General features: G+C 35.8%; 1 protein-coding gene and 1 non-coding gene across 5 annotated transcripts in view; both read left to right on the top strand.

Moving 5' to 3' along the window:
* Window positions 1-24317, top strand: part of MAP3K2 (mitogen-activated protein kinase kinase kinase 2) — a 104739-nt gene that overhangs the window by 46782 nt on the left and 33640 nt on the right. For all 4 annotated transcript variants that reach the window (XM_066233127.1, XM_066233128.1, XM_066233129.1 and 1 more), the window contains 12 exons: window positions 5156-5274; window positions 6118-6158; window positions 7841-7940; window positions 11066-11179; window positions 11549-11636; window positions 15021-15151; window positions 16217-16296; window positions 17464-17531; window positions 17704-17796; window positions 18503-18709; window positions 20889-21037; window positions 21661-21792. In XM_066233127.1, coding sequence (XP_066089224.1) covers window positions 5156-5274; window positions 6118-6158; window positions 7841-7940; window positions 11066-11179; window positions 11549-11636; window positions 15021-15151; window positions 16217-16296; window positions 17464-17531; window positions 17704-17796; window positions 18503-18709; window positions 20889-21037; window positions 21661-21792 — 1322 coding nt within the window. The remainder of the gene's footprint in view (window positions 1-5155; window positions 5275-6117; window positions 6159-7840; window positions 7941-11065; window positions 11180-11548; window positions 11637-15020; window positions 15152-16216; window positions 16297-17463; window positions 17532-17703; window positions 17797-18502; window positions 18710-20888; window positions 21038-21660; window positions 21793-24317) is intronic.
* On the top strand, window positions 15542-15647 carry LOC136307091 (U6 spliceosomal RNA). The gene has a single exon (XR_010725783.1). It is a non-coding gene; the product is annotated as a U6 spliceosomal RNA (small nuclear RNA).

Raw genomic sequence — 24317 nt, 5'->3', positions numbered from 1 at the left:
GTTACAGTTTTGGAATGACTGTTTTATGCAGGACATTGAAAGGGCATTCAAAATAAACTATTAAGATGGATTTTCTTAGAGTCTGATGGCCAGAGAGATTACTTGATAAATAAACTGACTTTTAAGGATTAAATAAATGCTGAGGAATTGTTATAATTACCCAACAGTGTAATGATATGGACTATAGAAAAGCTGCCTTAAAATAATAAATCAAAATATTATAATGGAATAGAGCAACAAATCATTGGCACTCAGATAGGATATATTTTGCAACTCTTGTGGATATCCTATGGTATCATAATGTTTATGGACAAGGAGGCTAAAGAATGGGAATGGATTGTGGGTGTTCAGTTTACCTATCAGTTTTTCTTCTTTACCTCTTTTCTGTATTACTTGGGTTTGAGGTTTCCAGTTTAAGTCAGGGATTGAACAGGGAAACACTAGACGGAGATATGGGGTAAATGGCCCACCCAAGCTAAGTTTTTAAACTCAGATTGTTAATATCTTAACTCTGACGTATATTTGCCCATGTTTGTCGTAGTCACACTTTTCCTGCTACTTGCTTAACAAATGTATATTTACTCTTTTTTTTTTAAATTTTTTTACAGAGACAGAGAAAGGGACAGATAGGGACAGATAGGAATGGAGAGAGATGAGAAGCATCAATCATTAGTTTCTTGTTGCGACACCTTAGTTGTTCATTGATTGCTTTCTCATATGTGCCTTGACCATGGGGGCTTCAGCAGATTGAGTAACCCCTTGCTCAAGCCAGCGACCTTGGGTCCAAGCTGGTGAGCTTTGCTTTCAACCAGATGAGCTCGCGCTCAAGCTGGTGACCTCGGGGTCTCGAACCTGGGTCCTCCGCATCCCAGTACGACGCTCTATCCACTGCGCCACCGCCTGGTCAGGCTGTATATTCACTCTTATGTGTATGTATATAACATGATATGGGCCAAAGAGCTCAGCTTCATCCATGTTCTGTAATGGCAGCACTAGTGCATTTTCAGAGTGTTTACTTATGAAAGTGCGTAGGTGAAGTGCCACCTTCTACTCTTAAATTGCTCCTCCACTTGTTCTTTGTAACCATGAATGTGCAGTGCCATCATGTGGTCCAAATTCTCCACTTCAAATTGAAAATCCTTTTATTGAACTTATATCAACTTTTCATTTTGGTTTTTCTTACTTGAAATCTAAACTGTATTAATCAAATTAATTTCTACCATATTTCTCAAATAATACTTCCCCATAGTAAACAACAAAGCAAAGAACAACCATTGCTTAAATGTCTATCAAAGTAGTCATTGAAAAACATGAATATTTTATAGTGTGACTCACAGATATTTGAATCTTTTATTGGAGATGTTCTATAATTATTTTTAAAGTACAATGAATAAGCATATACAGTATGTAATTAAAGTTGTCTAATAAAATATTTTATTTGAAATTATTTTACAAATATTTTCTGGTTTTGTGCTCAACTAAATGTCCTTTCAGCATGTGTCAGAAACCAACTGCTTTCTCTGTGTGACTGTTCGTCAGACTGTGGGATCCTCTGGGCATCCTTACTGCCTATTTAATCAGTCCATGACCCTTATGACATTTATAACTGTCTCACTTGCTTAGTACCTGTGACCATAACAGAGATTCTTTTTTTTTTTTAAGTCTTTTAAAATTTATTCATTCTAAGGAGAGGATAGAGAGAGAAAGAGAGAGAGAGAGAGAGAGAGAAAGGGGAGGAACAGGAAGCATCAATTCCCATATGTGCCTCGACCAGGCTATTCCAGGGTTTCGAACTGGTGACCTCAGCATTCCAGGTCAACGCTTTATCCACTGCATCACCACAGGTCACAGAGATTCTTAATAAAATAGTTTAAGAATTGTTAGAATACTGCTCCTGGTGTATCTCAGTTTATCACTTTGCTTGATCTTTTGAGGATTTGTTAGCTTACATCTTGTTAGCTTCCAGAAAGTAAGTTTTCTTCTGGGTTTTATCTACTGTGTGATTCTTTTTCAAGCTAGAAGAAGAATGAACTCAATTAAATTGCTCTTTATAGTAATCATCTCTCTAAGAAGTGACTTTTATTCCAGTGGTCCTCTTCACTTTAGTACATGTACAATAGAAAATAATAGTAGTGTACTCTTTTTTTTTTTTTTTTAAACATGGAAATCAGTGCCTGACCTGTGGTGGCGCAGTGGATAAAGTGTTGACCTGGGAATGCTGAGGTCGCCGGTTCAAAAAAAAACACCCTGGGCTTGCCTGGCCAAGGCACATATGAGAGTTGATGCTTTCTGCTCCTCTCCCTTCTCTCTCTCTCTAAAAAAAAACTGAATAAAGTTAAAAATAAAATATTTAAAAAAAAACACATGGAAATCAGTATATATAAATGTGAAAAGAGATTTAAGCTAAAGCCTTCCCAGGCATGCATGTATTTTCGCATGGTAATATTTATCATGTGAAAATGCCTAAATTCAAGTGTTTTAAGTTTTTTCAAATGAAGAAAATAATAAACATACAGATATATTTAAGTATTAGAATTCCCTTTACCCAATGCTGAAGTAAGGATCTTACATTTCTCAAGAGGGTTACATCAGATAATTTTATTCCAGTAGAGTCATTCTCAGGTAATTTTTTTCTAAGGGAAGTATATTTATCAATAAATGATATAGTCTGGCTTGGCTGCAAGAACAGTGCACACATAGTGATTATATTATACCCACTGGCTCAGTTACTCTTTGGCTAAGCTTAACATAATGAAATTTTAATTTAAAAAGGTTACTTACAAAATTTTTACCTAAACCTGGAATTTCTTAGTAAAACCCTTGGAGCTATTAATCTTAATTTTAATATGCAAATAATTTCACTACAGAACAGAATATTTTGAGTGTCACAAGAAATGAATACATTAGAGAAGTCAGCTATTTGTGTGTTTGGGAGATGGATGAAGCCATTGAATTGCCACTTTTTTTTTTTTTTTTACAGAGACAGAGAGAGAGAAGAATAGATAGGGACAGACAGACAGGAATGGAGAGAGATGAGAAGCATCAATCATCAGTTTTTCATTGTGACACCTTAGTTCATTGATTGCTTTCTCATATGTGCCTTGACCACAGGCCTTCAGCAGACCTTGCTGAAGCCAGCGACCTTGGATCCAAGCTGGTGAGCTTTGCTCAAACCAGATGAGCCCACACTCAAGCTGGCGACCTCAGGGTCTTGAACCTGGGTCCTCCTCATCCCAGTCTGATGCTCTGTCCACCGCGCCACCGCCTGGTTAGGCGCCACTTTTTTTTTTTTTTTTGTAATCTTAGAGGAGGGGAGGAGGGGAGGAATGGAGAGACTCCCACATGCGCCCCAACTGGGATCCACCCAGCTATCCCACTAGGGGGTGATGCTCTGCCCATCTGGGGCCCATGTTCCATTGCAACTAGAGCCATTTTTTTAGCGTTTGAGCCAGAGGCCATGGAGCCATCCTCAGCGCCTGGGGCCAACTTGCTCTAATTGAGCCTTGGCTGCAGGAGGGGAGGAAAAGAGAGAGAGAGAGAGAGAAGGAAAGAAAGAAGCGAGAGGGGGACAGGTGGAGAAGCAGATGGGTGCTTCTCTTGTGTGTCCTGACTGGGAATTAAACCCGGGACTTCCACATGCAGGGCCGATGCTCTACCACAGAGCCAACCAGCCACATTTTTAAAAGTGATTTTTCCTTACAAGGTAAAGCATGTTTTCATTATTACTACTCTGGAACACAAATTATTTCTCTCCAGAATTTCAAAATGTCAGCTGTCAAGTCCCTCAATTCCTTAATTTACCAATTGTTGATTATTATTAGTAGAATTGATTTACTGGTAAAAATCAATTACATTGTCCCTGAGGTTTTCCAGAGAGCATGTAATATACATTATGAGGGGGTTCATGCTTATAGTCTTAGAAGAAATTTTTGATATGTTTGGACAAAATTAAAAGTTTATAGTTAATGATTCGTTTTATGGGTTTAGTATTATTTTCTTTGGAATGGATTTTTCTTGTATTCTTACCTTTTGTTAAGATCATTAAATAGCCTTAAATGTTTGTAGTCTTTTAAAATATATTTATTGGTTAATTTTAGAGATAGAAGAAGGGAAAGAGAAAGAGTGAAACATCGATTGTTGTTCCACTTATTTATACATTCATTGGTTGACCTTTTTTTTTTTGTATTTTTCTGAAGTTGGAAACGGGGAGGCAGTCAGACAGATTCCCGCATGCACCCGACCGGGATCCACCTGGCATGCCCACCTGGGGGTGATACTCCACCCATCTGGGGCATTGCTCTGTTGCAACCAGAGGCATTCTAGCGCCTGAGGCAGAGGCCACAGAGCCATCCTCAGCGCCTGGGCCAACTTTGCTCCAATGGAGCCTTGGCTATGGGAGGGGATGAGAGAGAAGAGAGGAAGGAGAGGGGGAAGGGTGGAGAAGCAGATGGGCGCTTCTCCTGTGTGCCCTGGCCGGGAATCGAACTCGGGACTCCTGCCAACTGGCCAGGGCCATTAGTTGACTTTTAAATGTGCCCTGACCAAGGCTCAAACCAACAACCTTAGCATATCAGGACAGTTTGCGAATCAACTGAGCTACAAGGCCAGGACTGTTTGTAGTCTTTCTTGAAACTTTTGGGGAAGAAGTTCAATAGAACACTTCATAAAATCAGTAGGCCATTATCCACAAATAAAGTCTTTTGTTTCTGACTTGAAGTTCTGATAAAAGAGAAAACTCTAAAAGGAGTTCTGTACTTTGAACATATTCAATATAAATGTAAGTAGTGATGGTATTTATAGAAAGTTTTTTATTTCCCTCCTACTTGTTTTGTTTTCGATGTCTTGTAATGTTTTGTTTAGATGTCATAGAAACAAATTTGTCCTAACAAAGCTGTTTTGACCCATATCCCAGTACGTTACATCATTAGAAGAAGCAGAAGGACCTTTTCTTGCCTGTAGTGCTTGAGTCCAGTGCTATTTTAATGTTACTGGCCTTTAGTTTATAAATAATTAAAATTTTATTTTACCATAATAACAGAAGCAAAGACATTAAAAACATTCTAGATGCATTTTTGCATTAAATTTCATTATAAATTCTGTGTGTGATGTTATATTGAAATTATAATTCTGAGTATGTTATTTTAAAAATACCTAGATGATCAGCAAGCTTTGAACTCAATCATGCAAGATTTGGCTGTTCTTCATAAGGCCAGTCGACCAGCATTATCCTTACAGGAAACCAGAAAGACAAAATCTTTATCCCCCAAAAAGCAGGTATTGGTTTCAATAATATTTTAATAAATTTATATTATTGTTCTATGAATTATTTTTCTTTAATATCTTGATCTTAGAGAAGTTTTGTTTAAAGTGTTTAGCTTTTATACTTTTGGGTCAAATATTTTGTTAAACATTTTTTCCATAAGGGTGTGTGTTTTCTAAAAAATGGTAGTTTGATTTGTTGTGGTAAGTGAGGCTGGCATTTCATTCATTCCCTTTTTTTTTTTTTTAAAGATTTTATGTATTGATTTCACAGAGAGTGGAGAGAGGGACGGGGAGCGAGAAGTATGAAATAATAGTTGCTTCACTTTAGTTTTTCATTGATTGCTTGCTTGCTGTATGTGCCTTGACTGGGCCAGTCCAGGGTTTTCAGCTGGTGATTTCACTGTTCCTGTTCACCGCTGCATCCATTGTACTCCCACAGGCGAGGCTCATCCATTCTTAAGGCACTTAAAATAAACAGTTGTTTTTGATTGAAGTAATCTATTTTGTATATATACAATTGAGGATCATTTTGATTTTTATAAATAAAATGGAATATCGTCATAAAAAGTGGAACTATAGTATTCTATATTTCCCTGTAACAGGGCTAGCAGTTGTCTCATACCCATGAGGCCATTACTAGCAGATCATGGTGATCTTTCCTGTTTAGCCCAGATTTAGCAACATAATTTTCAACTTGGCTCTTTGGCAGACCCTATCAGTTGATTGGAGTTGATACTGAAATGAAACCTCTTTACCCCCCTCTGCTTTGTTTTAAGTGAGTGATTAAGAAAAAAATGACTTAGAAATTCTAGAAATTTTATCTGATTTCTGAAATGATTTATCATTTTATTACAGAATGATGTCCGAGTCAAATTTGAACATAGAGGAGAAAAAAGGTAAGAGAAAAAAAACATTGTATTTCAGATTACTGATTTGTGAGTTTTAGTTAAAGCTATTAGAGGTTCTTTCTATATTTAATGAAGGTTCATGTTAGAAATTGAGAATGGAATAATCCTTGGTAATGTGTAACATGTATATGTCGACTTAAGATAGAAGCTGTCAAAATTCAGGTTAAACATTAGAAATGATAAATGTTTTCACTTTGTAATTACTCTGTGGAAATTAACTATATTTCCTGTTTTCTAAATTATATTATTGCTTCAAACAGTATACAGAATTTATGTACGTGGACTTGACATTCATAATTTTGATTATTCTCAAGAGGTATCAGTTTATTTTGATTAGTTACATTGAGGGAGGTGAGTTGGAATGGTAGCTGTGAAGCATTTAGCAGAGGAGAGATTCTGGTCCTACTCCAGTTCCTATGTCTCACTCAGAACAGTAGTGGAGGTGAGTGCTGATAGTTAACAGCAGAATTATTAGCACGCCTCATAGGAGTTGGAGAATATGGGACTTCATTTTTGTCTGGACCCTTTTTTTATTTTTATTTTTATTTTTTTACAGAGAGAGTCAGAGAGAGGGATAGACAGATAGGAACGGAGAGATGAGAAGCATCAATCATTAGTTTTTCATTGAGCGTTGCTACTCCTTAGTTGTTCATTGATTGCTTTCTCATATGTGCCTTGACCGTGGGCTTTTATCAGAGTGAGTAACCCCTAGCTGGAGCCAGCGACCCTGTGTCAAAGCTGGTGAGCTTTTTGCTCAAACCAGATGAGCCCGCGCTCAAGCTGGCGACCTCGGGGTCTGGAACCTGGGTCCTTCCACATCCCAGTCCAATGCTCTATCCACTGCGCTACCGCCTGGTCAGGCGGGACTTCATTTTTGTTATTCGTGTCTTATTAAATTAATTTAATGAAAAATCTATTCATTTTAAGGACTTTTAAAAGGCTCACAGATCATATAACCTGAGATGTAAAAATGTTTTTACACAGAGATGTTTAAAAAAATGGGATATACCAGATAATTTTACAAGTGTTGTCCAATCTACTTTTTTTCTTTTATAATTCTTTTATGGGTATTTTCACAAGTCCCCCCCCCCCTCCCCAATTCATGTAGCACTGTTTATTGAGTGCTTACTCTATGCTGGGCTATGAAGGAATCCCTTTGCAAAGCTTAGTGCTGCAAAACGGTCTCCCAGCAGGCTCCTCCCCAGGAGCAACACAGGCCAATCCATGCAGTGTAGGAAGAAAATACTAGTTAAAATATGTTAAGTGTTTAAAAATACTTACATTTAAATGTTGAATTGATAAGAGTACAGAAATAGAAATTTGAATCTCCAAAGAACAGTTTCGGTTCATTCTACTGTGTGGATGTCACATAGTTTAATTACTTTCTTCAGTGAACATTTTGTATTTCTCTTTATTTATATAACAGTTTCAGTGCAACTTATAAACTGCAGAACATTTTGAGAATTTTTTTTTATAATTTTTATTAGGATAGAACAAATTTCAGAGTTTTTGAACTTTGTGTAGAGAATTAATGCACTTGATCAAAAGTAAGCCATTGTAGTGTTCAAGTAAAGTATATCTATTTTACCTAATTTCTCTAAGAGATAACTGTTGTATGTTATTTAACTATGCGTAAGAAAATAAAATATTTTAAAACTCTGTTTATACAGAATCCTTCAGTTTCCACGACCAATTAAACTGGAAGATCTGAGATCTAAAACTAAAATTGCCTTTGGGCAGTCTATGGATCTACATTATACCAATAATGAGGTGAACATGTAAAGTTTAATTTTAAGTAGTTCTTATTTTGGAAAGTATTGTATTCATTTCAGAGATTGTTTTAGGATTGCTGTGCTTTTTTAATTTTTGGACTGATAAGAATATGTTAGACTGGAATGATGCACAATTAACTTTGTAAATTTTAACTAAAGTGGATTTTTTTCTATTGTCAAAAATGGTAAAGGTATAACTATGAAAATGAATGAGAATCTATTAAAGGAGGAAATTATTTAGAACTTTGCTGCTTATTTATATTTTATTTTACTCTATATACTTTGTTGATAAATTATTTTTTCTCATACTCCATACTTGGTTATCGAGATGACAGAGCTTTGGTAGTGAGATAGTTTAGTTAAACCTACAGGATTATTTTCATGTTGAATAAGACATGATTAGATCATGTTTATATTTGAAAATCAGTCCATGACCATAAGGGCTTGCTGTAGCACTGAGAAGTTCTGGGTTCTGGGCTGATGGACAAGCAAAAAACTCATTTAAAGATTTTATTTATTGATTTTAGAGGAGAGAGAGAAAGGCTGGGGGAGGAGTGGGAGGAGGCATCAACTTGTAGTAGTTGATTCTCATATGTGCCTTGACCAGGCAAGCTTGGGGTTTCTTTTTCTTTTTCTTTTTTTTTTTTAAGCTTGGGGTTTCAAACTGGCGACCTCAGCATTTCAGGTTGAGGGTTTATCTACTGCACTACCACAGGTCAGGCAAAAACTTCATTTATATTGCTTGTTATTTGATGTCTATAAATATTTTTTTCCTAGTGTAATATAAATTTTTTTCCAAAAGAATTATCATTTTATAAATTTCTAGCTTGCCAAAATCAAAACAACCAGAAATTTTAAGCCAGAATTGATTGGATTTGTTGGACTCCTGTTTATGAGTGAAGTATCAGGTGTGCATGTGTTTGTGTGTGCGTTGTTGTGGGGGATATGTGGGAGTGCACATTGAAAATAAGTGGGTTTTTAAGATTGTTCCCATTTTAGATGGGCAAAGGAGGAAATTTTTTTTGTGGAATGTTTTCATTTCTTTCCAACTTAGGCTCTAGTTAGTGGGTTTTTTAATTCAATTTTTAGCTTTCTTTCCATCAGGGATTTATATTATTAATACACAACTGATTTTAGTGGTGATAGAATTGGGAGAGCAAAACAGTGTAAATACATATATTCATTCAGAATTTCATGTAGAGAAAGGCATTTCATGAATGAGGTTAAAATGAATTTATGAAGCAGGAAAACTGTGATTTGTTCAGTATAATTTAGACCAGCAGGGACGTACTTTAAATTTCGTAATAGGTGACTTAGAACATGTGAAGGATCATAGCAGAACGATAGGCCCTAGTCCAAACCCTACCCCAGGTACTCCTCCAGAATGTCCACACTGCAGGTTTGCATACTGGGAGGAATAGCATAGTTTTCCTTAGGTTTTGTTACTGTGCATTTGTTACTGTCTTTCCCTCCAAAGCAGATCTTGCAGAGGAGAACCTTCCGATTATTAACAAGTGTGTAGTAAAAGTAACTACTCAGCTTTCCCCTCAAATGAAACATGGCAAAACAATCTTCATCATTTCTCTAAAATGTTTTCTGGTGCTTAGAATATAATGAAAAAGAATATTAACGATAGAAACAAGATGTACCAATATGGTTCATAATTGATAGGATAATGAAAAGGATTTAATTAAGGAGATCAGGCTTGTTCTGTGATACTCAACATTTAATTTTTCTGTTATTAGAAAAAAAATTATAGATTAAAAAAGGGTCTGTTAAATTGATAAATTGTAACGTATAAAATCAGCTATATACAGAAATTGGGACTGTAATCTCAAGCACAGATTAAGTAAGCGTAAGCATTTTGTGTGATGGAATTCTTACTAGTTCTGCTCTATATGGTGGGTCCTTACTTAACAGTGTAGACATATTCTGCAACTTTAAGTGAAACAACTTACAATGAAACCAGTTTTATCTTAGGCTAATTGATAAAACAAAAGTTATTATGCATTAGGACCTGCTGTATTTGTGTCTGGCAGCCTTTCTTCAAACAAAGGATTTTTTATAAAGAAATCTGTAGACGGTGAATTGCACACCATGTCAGCTATTGAGTTTGGCTGCAGATGCAGCTTTCACCCTATGATAGTTACTGAGCAACACTTAGGTGTTTCTCTTCTCTGTCAGTGCTGGTATGTGTGTTAGGGGTGTCTTTATCTTCAAGGAATTTATACTGTACAGGACCCAAAGTCAATGAGGCCTTTCCATTTTAATGGTTCAGATGCTATGCAGGCTAAGTGTAGGTAGGTTCACTTATTTTTATTTATTTATTTATTTATTTTAATGAAATGGAATATTCTTTGAAGGTTATTGAAGGGGTCGTCTTATGCTACTAAGTTTGCATTTTTTTAAAAAAGGAAAGGTATTTTGATTTTGTTAAAGTGTATGAATGATACTTTGTTTTCATATACTTCCCCAGTGTTTTTGTCCTTTATAATGTCTGACCATTTAGAAGACTAATGAAATCAGATTTCAACATTCAGGATTCACTGTGGGATGGTTGACTTATTTAGCTTATATTTGTTTAGATTGTAGTGGTCAAGTCACCAGGGTTAGTGATATGAGCCCCTCCACTGTAGTTGTCACAGATGCTCATGGTATTTGATATGTTGATAAGCACACCCATTGAGAATGTAAATCCATGGTTACTACTGGAAAAAAACCCTGAAAGTTTCATGAGTGCAGATGATAGATAGTACCTTTTATTTTATACAGTTTTTGTGTGTACTCCTTAATGCGTTTTTGGAGTGAATATACTGTACCTTAAGTTTACCAATAGTATGGGTATCCTAGAAAATTAATTTTCAAGTATGTTTTCTAAAAGAATTTAATAATTCATAAAGCAAAAAGGATGTTCATATTTATCCTATGATTTTAGCAGTGGTTGAATTGGAAGAGCAAAACAACCTAGATACGTATATTCATTCAGAATTTCGTTATATTAACAAGTCAAAGAGGAAGGAGTTTTGAAAATTAAGAGTGATAATTTCATAGTAATGAACATACTCCTGGAGGAACTTGCTGTGTAAGATGGCTTCATGATTCCCAATGTTCCTTTTTACTTAGTTGGTAATCCCATTAACTACTCAAGATGACCTGGACAAAGCTGTGGAACTGCTGGATCGTAGTATTCATATGAAGAGCCTCAAGATATTACTTGTAATAAATGGAAGTACACAGGTATGAGTGGTGATTTTTTTCAGTAAGGATTATAGGATTTATACCTGTAAAAGTCAATATATGAAACGTAGTTACTACATTCTATAGTCATTGATATATTTTCAATATGATTAAATGAAAATTCACACATTGTAACTACTGTAGTTAATATCCTTCTCAAAACTATATAGCCAAAATTACAAGTATATTGTACACATGAAACTAGCAGAAACTAAGAATTTGGGAAGAATTATGTTAAAATGTCAAAGAGTAGGTTTGGTAAGACCTACAAACATATGGAATATGTAGGTTTTTTTAGTAGGGGAGAGGATTCTGTTTAAAGCTATAAAGGGAAAAAGAATAACATTAATTATCCTTTTTCCTCTGTAGGCTACTAATTTAGAACCATTGCCATCAGTAGACGATTTGGATAAGACAGTATTAGGAGCAGAGAGGAAAAAACGGCTTTCTGTAATAGGTAAGAAAGCTAGTGTCTGAATCATGAAATGGGTGATTGCTCAGTTTCTTCTCTATCCTTTTATGCAACCTGAGCTAACCTTGATAAATAGCAGCCTATCTCTGTACTCTCTGTAATTTATCTCAGTTAACCATATTTTAGTATCTGATAATCCTTGAAAAATTATGTCAGTATTATAGGATTAACAGTCTTTACCTTTAATATTTTCTTTCTTTATATACTGCCAGGGCATTTTAGTGTTGAACAAATTCAAATTACTCAAATTTTAATTATGCAGATAAACTGGAGGGAAATAATTAAAAGCAGTATTTTAATCTATTAAAATTAATGTATGGACTATGTTCATATGGCTTTCTCTAAATTTTAGTACCATGAATGTTATCAAAATAAAGATCACTAAGAGTTTCCAGATTATGCTTTATTATATTATTACTTTATTAGTATTCAGTTTTTATTTCTCACTGATAATGTACAGTTATGATTAAGCTTGTGGTTTTTTTTTTTAAAGGAGGCCTATCAGAGGGGCAGTGGGCTGGGCAGAGATGTTTAAACTCCCCACTCTTCAATTTACATAAAACATTGATAATCTATATTTTATATTATAAGAGCATTACATTGCTCAAAACCCACTGGAATCAATGTTTTTAACAGATTGATCAGTAACTGTTGTCATTAAAGATAGTATGAAAACATGTTTGAATGATAGGTTTGAAGGAAGAAGTAAAGGAGGGAAAACAAATAGGGAAGAAGCAGGAGAGGATGACAGAATTAGATATGAGATTGGGAATCTGATAGCAAAAGAAGAGAGTAAATTCATTTTGAATTAACATTGTATAATTAACATTGAATTAACATCTCACTCCTGTTCTGCTAATAAATATTCTTGCTTGACCTTACTACCAGCATAAGAAGAAACTGGAAATTGTAAAGTATAAAATTACTGGTGTTTCATTGGCACCTCTTTAAACTTGGAATGGCTTTGATAAATATGACCATCATCTCTTTTCCTTATTTACTAACAGTCCCTTTAATTATTTTCATAAAGGATAGCTAGAAGGAGATTTCCTCTTGGATAGGAATCTGCTGATGTGTAGGTCCTGACCAAGAGCACATTGGTATGCCCATTACTAACAAAGTTAAGAAAGTGGGTTATTAAGTAAGGGGATAAAAAATTTTCAGTCTTTTTTCTTCCTTATCTCCTTTTAGTAATGAGCATATTGGTTTTCTTTAATAATGAAGGATATATGGAAGGAATAAAATGTTAGGGATTATATTTGCTATTATTAAACTATATACTATTCACAAAAATTAGGGGATATTTCAAAATGAGTATGAAGCAATAAAAAGGAAGCATTTGTTTTTTTTTTATTAAACAAGAACATCAGAAAAGCAAACAAGTCAAAGAAAGTTTGATTATGCAGATGAGATGCAAAACCAACTTTTATTTCATTAGTGAAAAGGCACTATACAAAAGGCTGAAAGTACTGGAGAATCTGCACATTCCTCGATTCCCTAATTTTTGTGAGCAGTGTATTAGGGATCATATTTGTTACAAAGCCTAAATTAGCCCCCTACCCACTGGTCTAGAGTTAGGTCCCTAATCATTTCAGCATGAAGTGTGCAAAAGTCTCTGTTTTGTGCACATCTCTTAGTAATCATTTTATTTCCTTTTTTCTGATCTCATCACTAACAAGTACTGGCATGTACTCATTGTGACCCCTTTACATAAGGCAGAACCTGCTTTGTTTCAACCTGACCAGAGCTTTTAATACTGATATAACTTCCCCGTATGTTTTTTATAGTTTAATTTCCAAAAATTAGGAGCAAAGGGAGAAACTGTTAATAAATCTAGCATTATTTCTGTAAAACCAGGTGAAAATAAAGTGAATTATCGTCTAGTAAGAAATTAAGTGATTACCGTATTTCCCCATGTATAAGACACTCCCAAGTATAAGACACACCTTCATTTTGGAGCCTGAAATTTGAAAAAAAAGTATTACATAAAGTTATTGAACTCAAGTTTTATTCATTATAAATTTCATACAACTCACCACTGTCAAAACTCCCATCCATTAGCTTGTCCTCATCTATGTCTGATAACGAATCGCTGTCTTCATATATTGCCTCGTCCTCAGTTCCATCTATGGCATTTTAAATGCCACAGCCACTGTATAAGACACACCCAGATTTTAGACCCCAAATTTTCTTGGAAAAGGGTGCATCTTATACATGGGGAAATACAGTAACTAGGTAAACTATGTTAGCTTCTCTGATTTTCTAAACTATGGAGAAATGTACATTCCAGGAGCATGGCTTACCACGAAAAAAGCCTAATTTTAAGTACTCAAGACTAAGCTGAAAAATTCTAATATGGGTTAAGTAATTAAGAAATCTTCTCACTTTTGGTTTCTAATGATTAAAAAGAGAGAATGGAAAGAAAATCTTGGAGCCAAATATGCATAGTGTGTGTGTTCATGATGAATAATTTTACAATCACAATTATCTTGCAGAGGAAAGACTTAATCCTATCTTTAAAGGAGTGGAAATAGGTTTCTGGAGGTTGGATAACGTCCCAAAGACATACAGCTGATAAGTAACCAGAACAGGGATTTAAGCATAGATCTGACTCTAAACCCATATTCTTTCTACTATATCAGTTTGCCTTCCCTAAATTATGTTGAGGGGTAACACACTGGAGTACAAGTACCTCTGGAAATTTAGAAGCAGTGAAATTTATCTAAAAACCTTTATTATATTCTCAACCCCATAATGCAGCTGTCAGCAGTCAGTAGAGCATTCCACCTAATAAGTATATGTGAATATTACAGTGAGGTTAATACACTAAGGTGGGAGTTTAGAAAGGTATAAAAATACTTGAAGTTTTGCAGATATGAATGTTTTGATAACTTTTTTTTTCTTTTCTTTTTTTTTTTTTACAGAGACAGAGAGAGGGATAGACAGGGACAGACAGACAGGAACGGAGAGATGAGAAGCATCAAATTATTAGTTTTTCATTGCGCGTTGCAATTAGTTGTTCATTGATTGCTTTCTCATATGTGCCTTGACCGCGGGCCTTCAGCAGACGGAGTAACCCCTTGCTCGAGCCAGCTACCTTGGGTTCAAGCTGGTGAGCTTTTTGCTCAAGCCAGATGAGCTGCGCTAAAGCTGCGACCTCGGGGTCTCGAACCTGGGTCTTCCACATCCCAGTCCCACGCTTTATTCACTGCGCCACCGCCTGGTCAGGCAATGTTTTGATAACTTTTAATAAAATCTCAGTTTCAGGTGCTAAAATCATTGGTACTATAGTCCAGAAATTCTGTTTAATTAAAATCAAAATTGATTCCATGCTGATATTTATAAAACCATGTAATTTTCTTCTTTGAGGTCCCACTAGTAGAGATCAAAGCTCCCCTCCCCCAGGATACATTCCAGATGAACTACACCAGGTTGCTCGCAATGGGTCATTCACCAGTATCAACAGTGAAGGAGAGTTTATTCCAGAGAGCATGGACCAAGTAAGCAAAGACTGGGTGTGGTTTTACATTTTATTCAAAAGGATGCTGGCATGGGCAGTGTGGTATGGAGTGTGTGTGTGCGTATGTGTGTGTGCATGCACACCTTTTTTCTAATTCATATCTCCCTTAAGTGAACAAAAACAGTAAAAGATGTAGGAAAATACCCACTCATGGACACGTACTTGTGTTCATTCATGCACAAAGAAAGCTGCGTTGAGACGGACTATCTTTGTTGCCTGCCCATAAATGATCGAATGCATATGTGTATAATCCTGGGGTTAATACTCAGATTTTTAAATTAATGTTTGAAAGATACAGTAAAATTATCAACATTTAACGTTGTGCAAGTGAAGTTTGTCAACTCTCTAAAACATTTGAAAATGTTATTAAGTGCTTACTTTGGTAGCACATACACTAAAGCTGGAACCATACAGAGAAGATTAGCATGGCCCTGCGCAAGGATGACATACAGATTCAAGAAGCATTCCATATTTTTGTGGAATCTAATGAACAAAATAAACAAAATAGAACTAAATGCTATTAGACATTTTGTAGTATTGAAGTATTTCTGTGAAGTTCCTGTTGTTTCCTTAATGTTACATTGGTGGCTTACTATTGCAGTTTTCATTTCTTGATAGTGAAGCACCATGCTGTCATTAGTCTCATTTCCCTGGGGCCTTTATGCAGTTTACAGTGAGCAGAATTAAGTGAAATCTTTTAGCTTTTGATTGCCTATATAGTAGTCCATAGATAAACAATATTTTTCTCTTAAGAAAATTTGAATTTGTTGCCTACTGATAAGGGATAACTACATTTTAAACATTTAAAAATGAGTACTCTTGGAGAGAGGTGACTGCTTTTGGGCATGGGGTTTCTGTTTTGGGTACTGAAAGTGTTCTGAGATTGTCGTGAAGGTCACGCAATTCTCAGTATACTAAAAACCATTAAATTGTACACTTTAAATGGGTGAATTTTATATTAAGTGATTTATATCTCAAAACTTTTTTAAGAAAAACAGTGACTTCTGGTTGTATCACATTAAATGGTCAAACTCTATTTTTCTAGATGCTGGACCCATTATTTCTAAGCAGCCCTGAAAATTCTGGCTCAGGAAGTTGTCCATCACTTGATAGTCCTTTGGATGGGTAATATTAATTGTCGTCTTTGCTCTTAGTGTATGTGGTGCACGTACAGTGCGTGGGACAGCAGTGTTTCTATGCTGCATGTAGAGGGGTGTTTTCGATACTCATCTGTACTTGGGATGACGGAGTTTTCTAGTATGTAGTCTGGACAAACCCTTAACCTCATGGGGCTCAGTGTTATTATTAATTAAATCATACCTCGTTACCATATATTGAGTATTCCTGCTTGCCAAAATTGCGTTTTGAAGCTAAACGCAAACTTAGAATTTATGTAAGTTTACTTTTAAAACTGTATCACTTTTTTTATTAATATGTTTTGGAGATTTTGTGAGTTGTTTCACCTGTTCAGGATTATGTTAATTCTGGACCAAATTATTAGTAATTTAACATTCTTGGTAGTTTTTGCCCAGTATATTGATTGTGATTTAATATTTAAGTACTTTTGCTTAGAAATATAAGGCGGGTCAAGTTGCAGCTGAATCTTTTTGTTACAAGGCTCCTCCCTCCTGTTCTCAGTTAGGAGAGTGTTCACTGCAGCACACACAGAATCAGTATCTTCATTACAGTCTCCACCTAGTTAATGTCCTCTCAGATTGCTTTGTGAAAGCAGTTGTAAAAATATAGCTAATGTTGTATGGGAATGTACATTTAATTTTGTTACCTGTGTACATGAAGCCTTTGCCCACATCTACTTCAAGGTAGACATTGAAAACATTCAAGGAATTCAAGGAAATAGTAATGTGAACTATACATGATGAGTTAGGAATAATCTGCTTTTTATAAAAGCTCTGGAAATAGTCTCAGAACAGTGATTTGCCAAAGGTAATAACAGCTAGTTAAGTGGTAGAGCTAAGATTGAAATGAAGGAATTTTCAAACACCTGTAATTCCAAAGTGTATCATTCTTTACCACTGTACTCTGTTCATTTTAAAAGCCAGGCTTTTTGCCAGCATGTACCAAATTAAGCATTTAGGAAAAGTTTTATCTTTTTTCAGTTAGGTTAGCATTTCAGAGTGAGCTCCTTTACACACTCACATACACACAGATATACATACATACATCTATATATTTATAGTCTCCACACATACATACAGATATTGATACTGCGTAAAATTTTTTAAATGTCTTATTTACATTCTCTCAATTTAATGTGACATTTTCTACTTTTAGAGAAAGCTATCCAAAATCACGAATGCCTAGGGCACAGAGCTACCCAGATAATCATCAGGAATTTTCAGGTTAGATTGTCTACATTCTAAATGCTTAATGTTTATGTCATTGAATAATATTTTAGCTGGGAGGGAGAGGGGAGTTTTTTTTAAAAACAAATAAAAATTTGTAAATTTGGTTTTCATCATTAGAAATATTTGACTTTTTTTAATAACGTAAGTTTCTTATGTGTTTTAATAGACTATGATAATCCTATCTTTGAGAAATTTGGAAAAGGGGGTACATATCCAAGGAGATACCATGTTTCATATCACCATCAAGACTATAATGATGGTAAGTTGCTGGCAGACTATAAGAACAGTTTGTGAAAATTCCCAAAAATAATAAAAATTCCCTTGGAAATAAAGTTGTTTCTCAGTCATTTAGTTTTCTGCCTAGAAAAAATTTTAAGATGTTGGATAATAACTAAAACTATAATAACATCTTAGCTTTATGCCAACTTACCTCATAATATTTATTTTCCTTGAGAAGAAAAGGAGTAATTAAAAATGATATTATTTTTTAAAAAATGATATTATTTAGAAAATTACTCTTTCATGAAATTCATACTTGCATGGTCATTTTAAGGAAAAATAAATACACTTACTAATTTTGGTTTATGTTTTAAATCATAATTAGAAGTGAGAATAGAATACATTTTACACCAGAGTGAGGGAGTTCTATTTTATGGTTTTATGAATGTGTGTTAGCAGAAGAGATTATTTGAATTTGTTTCTTTTTTCCCTACTTTCCATTTCTGCTTTCATCTTTTTTTCTTCCTTGTATTTTCATCATTGACTTTATGATTTACTGTTAATAGGGCTATTTCCTTGAACTCTTTAAAAATACTAATCTTAGGTTTAAAACATACAGTAAAAACTGTTTCCTGGCCGAGTCACAGGACATATTTCTGTTCTTTACATTACAAATTTTGAAAACATTCAATTACAACATACAGTACTAATAAAAGTTGTAAGGTAATTATATTTTCATTTCATAGGTCGTAAAACTTTTCCAAGAGCTAGAAGGACCCAGGGGACCAGCTTCCGGTCTCCTGTGAGTTTCAGTCCTACTGATCACTCCTTAAGTACTAGTAGTGGAAGCAGCATCTTCACCCCAGAGTATGATGATAGTCGAATAAGAAGAAGGGGAAGCGACATAGATAATCCTACTTTGACTGTAATGGATATCAGCCCACCCAGCCGCTGTAAGTACTAGAAATTGGCGTAGTGAGATGTGTGCAGGATTTTATAGTACTAAAAGAAATAAATACCAAACCAGTCCTCAGTGTGAGATCAACTTCTCAAAAGAGATAAAAGTGGTATTTCTAAAGGTGATTGCAATGTCAGGTATGAGCATGGTATTACTGCTAAATTACTTTATCATTCTGTCCTTCACTTTTATTAGGAAAATTGTTACCAATTATTCATTCATTCATTTCACATTTCCTTCTTGAGTTCCTGCACTGACATTTCAAATACGTGCTTTAAGATACAGTCTAGGCCCTGGCCAGTTGGCTCAGTGGTAGAGCGTCGGCCTGGCGTGCGGGGGACCCGGGTTCGATTCCTGGCCAGGGCACATAGGAGAAGCGCCCATTTGCTTCTCCACCCCCCCTCCTTCCTCTCTGTCTCTCTCTTCCCCTCCCGCAGCCAAGGCTCCATTGGAGCAAAGATGGCCCGGGCGCTGGGGATGGCTCCTTGGCCTCCGCCCCAGGTGCTAGAGTGGCTCTGGTCGCGGCAGAGCGACGCCCAGGAGGGGCAGAGCATTGCCCCTGGTGGGCAGAGCGTTGTCCCTGGTGGGCGTGCCGGGTGGATCCCAGTCGGGCGCATGCGGGAGTCTGTCTGACTGTCTCTCCCCGTTTCCAGCTTCAGAAAATTTAAAAAAAAAAAAAAAGATACAGTCTAATGGGGGAATGATGTCTAGAGCAGTAATTGTAGTTTAATTTAAGCTATAATTTAATCTAGATCTTAAATATGGGTAGGAATTCACCAGTTAAGGAGATGACATGTACAAGAGGCCATGGCATATTCTGAAAGTGAGGATAGTTTATTTTTTGGCCGAAGTAGAAGGTATCTTACTTGAAAGAGGGGAATAGGACTAGAATGGTAACTGAGGCCAAATTGTGAAGTATTTGGACTTGACCATGGAAGCAGTGCATACACAGGTTCTAATAATATTGGCATACTCTGAAGTCCTTCCTTTCATTACAGTGTTGATATATTTTACTTTTACATCTGTGACCTCACTACCTTGCTGCTATTTTTGCTTTAGACAGCTATCTTTTAAAGTGATTAAAAATATGAGAATATCTTATAAATATACTGTTTATTTCTCTACATCTTTATTTATGTAGATCCAAAATTCTGCCAGATTATCAAATTTCTTTTGCCTGATAATTACTTGAAGCTTTCTTGTAATACAAGTCTGCTCGTGATAAACTCTTTTATCTTTTGTTTGTTTGAAAAAGGTCCTCTTTATTTTTGAAAGATTTTATTTTTTGGGTGTGGAATTCTGGGCAATTTTTTTTTCCTTCAGCACTTTAAAGCTACTTCTCTATTGTTTTCTAGCTTTTCTACTTTGTAATTTTTTTTTTTGTATTTTTCTGAAGTTGGAAACGGGGAGGCAGTCAGACAGACTCCCGCATGCGCCCGATCGGGATCCACCTGGCATGCCCACCAGGAGGCGATACTCTGCCCATCTGGGGCATTGCTCTGTTGCAACCAGGGCCATTCTAGCACCTGAGGCAGAGGCCACGGAGCCATCCTCAGCGCCCAGGCCAACTTTGCTCCAGTAAAGCCTTGGCTGCAGGAGGGGAAGAGAGAGACAGAGAGGATGTAGAGGGGGAGGGGTAGAGAAGCAGATGGGCGCTTCTCCTGTGTGCCCTGGCCAGGAATCGAACCCAGGACTCCTGCATGCCAGGCCGATGCTCTACCACTGAGCCAACCGGCCAGGGCCTGTTCTGTAATTTTTAACTTTGTCCCTCTGCCTGTTTGCTTCTTTCCCACTGGCTGCTTTCAGGATTTCCTCTTGTTATATTGTGATAGTGCTCTCTAGCTTTCTACATCACAGGCAGGTGGAGACTTACTTACAAGTAGTATCTTACAGTCTTAGGTTGCATGAAAGAAACAAGAAAGAAAATACCTAATCTCATTGGAAAAAATGAGTTATGGTATTATGAACGTTCTTTGGGTTTAGAATTCTTAGAAAATTGACAGAAAAGTTTTCAAAGGTGATAATTATTATAAACTTGGATGATCATGGTTTCCCTTACACCCAAGCAGATTCAATTAAGGGTAATCGTTTAATTCAATTAAGCATAATCATTTAGTCTTTAACCATTTTTTTGCTATCTAGCTATTCCATTTTAAGCAAATATTCTCTTTTAGCACCTCGTGCTCCTACCAACTGGAGATTGGGCAAACTCCTTGGCCAGGGAGCCTTTGGCAGGGTCTACCTCTGTTATGATGTCGATACGGGAAGAGAGCTGGCTGTTAAGCAAGTTCAGTTTGATCCTGATAGACCTGAGACCAGCAAGGTAAGAATCACGGCACAGACTGCAGTCACTGCCCACAGAAAAAAGCAATTTTAATAAAATAAATATCACATGATAGAATTTTTGTTTTCTAATTTTATTGGCTCCCTGGAAATGTTAAGGAAAGAAATGAGCCAAGAAGGGGCCTTGGAGACAGGTTCAGGGGGTTAGCCTGGAACGAGCTGCCACAGCCCACTGCACCCCTGGTTGCAGGTCTTGTGGGGTAGCTTCGTGCTTAGGAGATATATACATGTGGGGGAAGAGGAGAGAAAAGGGAAAAAAGAGGGAAGAAAAGACATGAGCATGCTCCATGGAGGGAGCAACACAATAGAATTATTAATATTCCTTAATTCAAGTTATTTGCAAAACAAATTGATAACTAGATATGTTTACTTTGCACTGTGGATGCTGCTCTTTTAGTGCTCAGGTATGTTCCTGTCTGATTTTGTGTTGCTCTATCATACAGTCAAAGGCTGTTATAAAAATTATTGCTGAGAGACTTTAAAGTGTTTATTTCTTAAGAAGTAAAATTTCAGAATTAAATCGCCTTGATGGTTAATGAAATTTGAATTTTTTGCTTTTACTAACAGTACTGTGAAGAATTAACAGTGAGTTCTGTCTTTTAGGAAGTGAATGCACTTGAGTGTGAAATTCAGTTGTTGAAAAATTTGCTGCACGAGCGGATTGTTCAGTATTATGGCTGTTTGCGGGATCCCCAGGAGAAAACACTTTCCATATTTATGGAATATATGCCAGGGGTAAGTTCATATATACCCTTTGAAATTAGAAAAATTCTATTTACAGGATTAGTTGAGGAAAGAAAAACAATAAAACTTTGATTATAAAATGTTAAACTTAATGATATTTTGAAAGAGTTTTAGATTTGTATTGTAATTTTATTTCTATCTTCTTCACCTATGTCTTTTTTAACTCACTTTTTAAAATGCTGACATATACTAAAATAGATAATAGACATCATAGCAGTCCATGCTCAAATTTCTCTAAGAGCCTTAAAAATACCCATAAAAGCTGATTTATCTGAACCAGAATCCAGTTCAGGACTACACATTACATTTAGCTAATCTATCTTTTACTTTTTTTTTTTTTTTAAGATTTTATTTATTGATTTAAGAGAGAGAGAGAAAGAGAAGGGGTGGGGAGCAGGAAGCATCAACTCGTATTATGTAATTGCTTTTCATACTGCCTTGACCAGGTGAGCCCAGGGTTTTTAATTGGCACCCTCAGTGTTCCAGGTCGACACTCTGTCTACTGCACCACCAGGTTGGGCTCTTTTACTCCTCTTTAAATCTAGAACAATTTTTATATGACATAGATTTGACAGGTAGTCCAGGGTATTATTCTATTACCTCATGGCCTTGTATAATTTGTTTTCTTTATCCCCTTATTTTCTATAAACTCCAAGTTAGATCTAAAGTCTAAAGTAAATTCAAATTCAACATTTTTTATTAGAATGTATCATAGATGATATTGTGTACTTTGTGTTGGATCTCATCAGGAGATAAACAATTTTAGGTTGTTGTTTGTGGTGCTAAGATTGACTGCTAGATTAAGGGTGCTTGAAACTCTGATTCCTCCATTATAAACTTTTATTTTTTTCCCTGCAGACCAGAACGTAATGAGCTATAGCAGTAGCATATAGAAATGTCCAGTTCCTTTTCAGCCATCCATGTAATGATTTTAGCACAGGTTAATGATCATCACCTCAGCCAATAATTTCATTAGGTGCTACAAAATGTGATTGCAAACTCTGTTATTCCTTCTATATTATTATTGTAATATGTAGAATACATTCTAAAACTAATGATTTTCCATGTGGTGGTACATTTACTCATTTTAAAATACATGTATTCCCATAGTTCATTTGGCAGTATATGATAGAATAAAGGTTTGCTTTATGGGTCCTTGGAGTAGCTTATTGGAATTACATATAGGATGTGCAAGATTGCAGTTTAAGTTTATGGATATGAAACTGGACCACTGTCTGATAGTAATGGTCTTGACTATCCTCAGTCTCACAAGAGCAACAACAAACTTTACTTTGTTTCTTAGCTTTTTTTTTTTTTTTTTTTTTGGTGAAAGAGACAGAGAGAGGGATGGACAGGGACAGACAGGCAGGAAGGGAGAGAGATGAGATGCATCAATTCTTTGATGCAGCACCTTAGTTGTTCATTGATTGCTTTCTCATATGTGCCTTGACTGGGGGGCTACAGTAGAGTGAGTGACCCCTTGTCAAGCCAGTGACCTTCGGCTCAAGCCAGCAACCTTTGGGCTCAAGCCAGTGACCATGGGGTCATGTCTATGATCGCATGCTCAAGCCAGCAACCCCGTGCTCATGCTGGTGAGCCTGCACTCAAGCCGGATGAGCCTGCACTTAATATGGTGATCTCAGGGTTTCGAACCTAGGTTCTCTGCATCCCAGTTCCATGCTCTATCCACTGCGCCACTGCCTGGTCAGACTGTTTCTTAGCATCTTGAATTATTATTGTTTATAGTCATACCATTGTTACCCATTATTCTACTTTTTATTTTCAAATATTCTGTTAGCAATATAAATTAGTCTTTTTTGAAAAATCCCCTTTGGAAAACAAATTGGTGGGATGCATTAAAATTTATAAAAATATTGAAACTTTTTGACCTAATCTCACAGAAATTTATTTTACAGAAGTAACACAAAAGAAGGACAAAGCTGAACACATTTATTTTATTTACTTCAGTATTGTCTGTGATAGAAATAAAAGTAAATTCATTGTCCAAGGCAGAAATAAATTATTATGGCATTGTCCAAGAGAATATATGTTAAGTATTAAAGTTGTGAAGGCTATGTGTGTAGTATAGTTAGAGGAAGTACTTACATAAAAGAGGAAAAAAGGAACATAAAGTGCTTTTAAAGAATGATTATGATATTTAAAATATCTATTTGGACAAGGACAGCAGAAACTTAGAAAAATGAAAATGTTATTTTGGCATTGCAATTTATTTAATTTAGGTTTTCATTACTGTTTGTGCAATAAATATTTAAATTAAAATAGAAAATAATTATGAATAAGGGTGAATAGAGATGTAGATGTTGAAGAAAAGGTTAGTTAAAATGGTTATTGGTTAGAACTGGTTTATATCACAAATGGAGATGGGTAATCTTTATGTAGTTAGCAATCTTAGGACTAAACCAGGACTATTCAGGAAGAGGGTTAGATCATGTTTCTACTAGCTACACTTGGTTTTGCGAGAGCAGCTATCTCCTCAAAGTATAGATTGTCATTCC

The sequence above is a fragment of the Saccopteryx bilineata genome, chromosome 5, assembly GCF_036850765.1.
Source record: "Saccopteryx bilineata isolate mSacBil1 chromosome 5, mSacBil1_pri_phased_curated, whole genome shotgun sequence".
Classification (NCBI taxonomy): domain Eukaryota; kingdom Metazoa; phylum Chordata; class Mammalia; order Chiroptera; family Emballonuridae; genus Saccopteryx; species Saccopteryx bilineata.
Note: the sequence above shows the minus strand (reverse complement) of the source record. Positions and strands in the feature narration are given on the sequence as shown.